At 47.8% G+C, this 5,292-nt stretch overlaps 1 protein-coding gene across 1 annotated transcript in view; it reads left to right on the top strand.

The window, feature by feature from the left end:
- The window catches only part of GUK1 (guanylate kinase 1), a gene marked incomplete at both ends in the record, with an annotated part of 6,593 nt that extends 1,454 nt beyond the window's left edge, over nt 1–5,139 (top strand). The window contains one exon of the mRNA XM_010171341.1: nt 5,001–5,139. Within this exon, the coding sequence (XP_010169643.1) occupies nt 5,001–5,139 (139 nt within the window). The remainder of the gene's footprint in view (nt 1–5,000) is intronic.
- Nucleotides 5,140–5,292: the final 153 nt, after the last annotated feature.

A 5,292-nucleotide genomic window follows, 5' to 3' on the forward strand; every position in this document is an offset into this window, starting at 1 on the left:
CTGAACCCAGGTGGTGCTGGGAGCTGAAATGATGGTGAAGGAAAAGAAAAATATTTTAATTTAATGACAGTTTTCCCTGAAACACCCAGATTCTTGCCATTCCAAACAGATCCAGAGCATGGTCAGGTTCCTCTTGTCATGGTCAGGTTCCTGACTGGATGATCTTAGTGAAATGGACATGGTGGTGATGAGTTGATGGTTGGACTGGATGATCTTAGAGGTCTTTTCCAACCTTAATGATTCTGTGATAAGCAAAACCTTTCAATTTTGATAGTGGGGTCCTTGTCAGTTTTATTAAGATGGCAGATTTAACTCTTGCAGAGAGTTAAATTACAATTAAATCCTCATTGTGTTATGAGATTCTCTATAACATCTGAGAGCTGCTGAAAGTCGTTCACGTGCTTAACACTTTTCTTGCACAGAGGTGATTTTCACAGACTATTCTCCTTAATATTTTCTAAGTCCTTGCAGAGAGTATTGGGACAGAATAGAGACTTAATCTCATTTTCCCTGCGTTATCTAATGGTCTGAACACAATGAATTCAGGAGCAGAAGTGATAACACCTGTATGGGCTGTTGTGGAACACATATGTGTGTTACTTTGGTGAAGTGGCTGCTTACAGAGAGATAAATTGCACAGCACCCTTGACTGGGGTTAAAGAGGTGGATTTTAAAATAGCATTGGCCCTTGGAGCTGATGATCAGTCAAAGATGAAGCTGCAAATGTTAATTAGAAGTCAGATATATAATTATTGTGAGGAAATTGTAACGTGATAGTAAAGAATCTGCTCTGAGGAAAATTAAATGTTTCACAGAATCACACACAGAATCACAGAATGTTGGGGATTGGAAGGGACCTCGAAAGATCATCCAGTCCAATCCCCCTGCCAGAGCAGGAACCTAAATGAGATCACACAGGAAGGCGTCCAGGCGGGTCTTGAATGTCTCCAGAGAAGGAGACTCCACACCCTCTCTGGGCAGCCTGTCCCAGGGCTCTGTCACCCTCACTGTAAACAAGTTTCTTCTCAAGTTTAAGCAGAACCTCCTGTGTTCCAGCTCACACCCATTGCCCCTTGTCCTACCATTGGGCATCACTGAGAAGAGCCTGGCTCCATCCTCCTGACATTCGCCCTGTACATATTTATAAACATTAATGAGGTCACCCCTCAGTCTCCTCTTCTCCAGGCTAAAGAGCCCCAGCTCCCTCAGCCTTTCCTCAGCAGGGAGATGCTCCACTCCCTTCATCATCTTGGTGGCTCTGCGCTGGACTCTCTGCAGCAGTTCCCTGTCCTTCTTGAACTGTGGGGCCCAGAACTGGACACAATATTCCAGATGCGGCCTCACCAGGGCAGAGTAGAGGGGCAGGAGAACCTCTCTTGACCTACTAACCACACCCCTTCTAATGCACCCCAGATATTTAATTAGTTGCATTACAGAAATTTCCCTGGGATGTTTTTCAGGATGACTTCTATTTCTTTAAGAGCTGAATGTGCTTTTTTTGAGGATTTCTTGGAGATGGCAAAGTTTCCTTCTGAGGATGGTTTTCTTATGTTGGCACCAACATAAAGCCCCCAGACTGAAGGTGCTGTTGGTGTCACAGCTCTGAAGGAAGTGTTGGTGATTTTGCATTTCAGTAAAGCAGCTGTTTTAATGTGACATGCAGAGGTGTCACTGCTATCACAGGGCACAGCCTCACAGGGGGTCTGGCCGTGCTCCCTCTGAGGCTGATGGAGGAGCACAAACCTCTTACCTTGGCTTTGATGCTTCCAGTGTCACTAGTTTGGCAAGAGAAGTAAAACCTGACAGCTCATCTTCTAAAATACTCTGCACCAAGGAGAAACTGAGTTCAAGCTTCTTAATCCCTGGCTTCATCCTACGTAGGAACAGGCTTCCTTCCTTCACGTACGTCCTGCTTAATCCAGCCAGCCACAGCCTGGAGGAGACAGCTGCTTTCTGATGCCTGATATGTAGGTGGAGTTGATTTTAGTCCTTTTTCCTCAGAGTGGATGCTGAGAAGACATCAGCTTCTCAGTTTCCTCAGCCAATTCCCATAAAATTTGCTGGAATTTGATACTTTAATCAAATTCCTGCCAATCAAACCCCATGCTTGGGTTTGGTTTTGAGGTGCTTATCTCCCTTGACCTCATTTTCATCTTCCATCCCCTCTATATTTTCACACTGCTTGTGCTCTGTCTGTGGTGGTGGGTGTGCAAGGTGGAAGGCTGAAATTAACCCAGACCATCTCAACAATAAATACCTGTTTAAAATAGATACCAATATAGAAATACCAAACAAAACTAATATAAATACCTGTTAATAATCTATACCAGTATATAAATCCCAAACAAAACAAATACACAAACTCTCCAACCTTATGTTTCTCTAGAAGTGCCTAAGGATGTTTTTAATCAGTTATGTGATAAAATGAAGAGTCCCTCGTGCTTATCAGAACAGCTGAAGTTTCACCAATCCTTTCTGCTCCCTAAATATCACCAGCTAATAATAATGAATAACTAGAAATTAATTGCTTCAATTAAGAGCCCTGAAAGGGCCCTGTCTGTGGGGTAGTGCTGAGTCCTGCCTACAGAATCCAGAATTTCTTTGAAGTTGCCTTAAATTAGAGGCAGAGTTTAAGCTGCCTTAAATCAGAGTGCAGGCATGAGGTCTGGTCTTAGGGGCTCTGGGAGCTGCTGGTTCCTTGTAGATCAGATGTAGCAGTAGATACCTGCTGATACCTGATGAAACCTGTGACTTTCACAAGGCAAACCAAGCCATTTTGGGGAGTTTTTGTGGATTTATGGTGGATGGGTGCTGAGATCTGGGCTCTTCACTGCCACCCATCCAGGCAAGGCAGCAAACCTCTGTATTTGTACAGGGCACAGTGTTGGTCTCACAGCTTTGCTTTACCTTTTCCCTTCCTATTGGGGTTTGTGATGTGTTGTGGGACTCCCAGGTCAGGAGGAACGTCACCAGTCACCTCCATCCTCCTGGGTGACCTCATCACAGCAGTGTCCATGCAGGACCCCAAGGCTGCCTGTCTGTCCTCTCCTCCCCATCATCCAGCGTGAGGAGCTCACAGCATCGCTATGTCAGGCTGCTCTGTTGCTCGTCTCCGTTTGCCAGGGCTTTTCTGGGCTTGGAGGTTCTCAGAAGTCTTTACAGCTTTCCCCATCTTGGCTCTGGTCTCTGTCCCTGTGAGAGGAACCTTCTGCTCACGCTGCCTCTGTCCCCCCCAGCTGTGTTTGCAGAGAACTGTCATGAGTCTGTGGTATCCAGGGGTTCAGGACTCTGCGTCTGTGCTGTCACATCTTCCTCTGCACACCTGCTGTGTGACACCCATGGGTCTTTTCCCTTTGTGCTGGTGAAGATCCTCTCTTCTCCCACTGGCACAGGCAGGAGTGGGGCTGGTGAGAGCTTTTGGATCCCTCACTCCAAGAAGGACATGGAGGTGCTGGAGCGTGTCCAGAGAAGGGCAACGGAGCTGGGGAAGGGTCTGGAGCACGAGTGTGCTGAGTTCCCGGCTGAGGGAACTGGGGGTGTTGAGCCTGGAGAAAAGGAGGCTGAGGGGAGACCTTGTGGCTCTGTGCAAGTCCCTTGGAGGAGGGTGGAGAGAGGTGGGGGTGGGTCTGTTCAACCAAGGACCAAGTGACAGGACAAGAGGAAATGGCCTCAAGTTGCACCAGGGGAGGTTTAGATTGGATGTGAGGAAAAACTTCTTCACCAAAAGGGCAGTCAAGCATTGGAACAGGCTGCCCAGGGGGGTGGAGTCCCCATCCCTGATGATATTTAATAGATGGGCAGACGAGGTGCTGAGGGACATGGTTTAGAGGTGGAATTGGCAGTGTTGGGTTTATGGTTGGACCCGATGATCTTAAAGGTCTTTGCCAACCACTGTGATTTTGTGGTTTTCCTCTGCACACCCTCCCATGAGCAGCTGCTGTGTGACACCCAGGGGTGCTTCCCCTTTGTGCTGATCCCAAATCCTGTTTCACTGGAGCTGTCTCCCCCCTCTCATGGGGTGTAGGACAACACAGGAGCATGTGTTTAAGGGAGTCTCTTTTCAGCACATCTTTGCAGAAGGTATCAGGGCACAAATCTTGGTGGTGCAGGGTGACAAGGTGAGGTCCAAAGAGGTGTCCTGGCTACGGGCAGGGAGTCAAACAAGTTGGAGACTGGCTGTAGGGCAGCATTTTCTCTTAATCTCTGCTACCATTACACAACCTCCTGGCTTCATGACCTCAAAACCTGCAGTGTCACCTCTGAGCTCCTGGCAGGTCTTCTCTCCTCACTGTCCATCATGGCACAGAGCCCTGACTTGAAGGAGAATCTGTGCCCAGCGCTGTGCAAATACTGACTGAAAAGTCTCCCAAGAGGGCTGCTGTGCAGTAACTAGTCCAGGTATCTCCAGTGCACCAGGAGAAGGTTGGTATTGCTGCTTTTCAGTGGAGAATTGTAGGTGGTCAGGAACAAACTTGATGCAATTCTGCTGTGTTGGGGAAGATACAACTTCTTTAACGACAGATGAGAACCACCACTTGAAAACTATTTCATGAGTTGTGCATCTTGTGACTCATCTCCATCAAGCATCCTTCAGGAGACCACATAGATGTGGAAATCAGTGGATCTCTGGAGAAGGAAAGGTCTCAGTGTTTTTACCCTTTAGTGAAGGTTGCTCCTGTGTTTGCTGAAGGCAGGAGCTTTGTGGACCATACCCAAGCCACACTGCTCATGGGATAGTCACACATTATCCATTTCTTCACCTTCCATCATGGTTTTACCAGCCTTTCTAGCAGGAAACAGCATGTCCCTGCTCCACCCTAGGGACCCAGAGGACTCTGAGTAGAAGAGAAACCATTTAACAAGAGCAGAACAGGCTCTTTCTTCTCTCCTGCCACAATTTGAGCACAGAGGAACCCTGTGAGATGAAGGAAGGGGACAACCCAAACCCCTACTGCTATGGCTGGATGCTCTGACCTCTTCCCTCTTTGCTCTGTCCTCAGTAAAGGTGCAGTGCAGGCTGTTCAAGCCCGGAACCAGATCTGCGTCCTCGACATTGATATCCAGGGTGTGAAGAACATTAAGAAGACAGACCTGAACCCCATCTACATCTCCGTGCAGCCTCCGTCCATAGACATCTTGGTGAGCGACCGCCTTGCTTTGCCGTTAGGCAGTTAGAGGTAAATCAGCGTCTCACTCTGAAGCGACGGGGGGTTCTCCCCTCCTTGATTCTTCTGAATGTTTCTAAGGGCCTGAGAATAGTGACTGTGTCCTGGGCTGCACCCAGAGCAGCGT

This window comes from Antrostomus carolinensis, unplaced genomic scaffold (genome assembly GCF_000700745.2).
Source record: "Antrostomus carolinensis isolate BGI_N321 unplaced genomic scaffold, ASM70074v2 scaffold25597, whole genome shotgun sequence".
In the NCBI taxonomy this organism is placed as follows: Eukaryota; Metazoa; Chordata; class Aves; order Caprimulgiformes; family Caprimulgidae; genus Antrostomus; species Antrostomus carolinensis.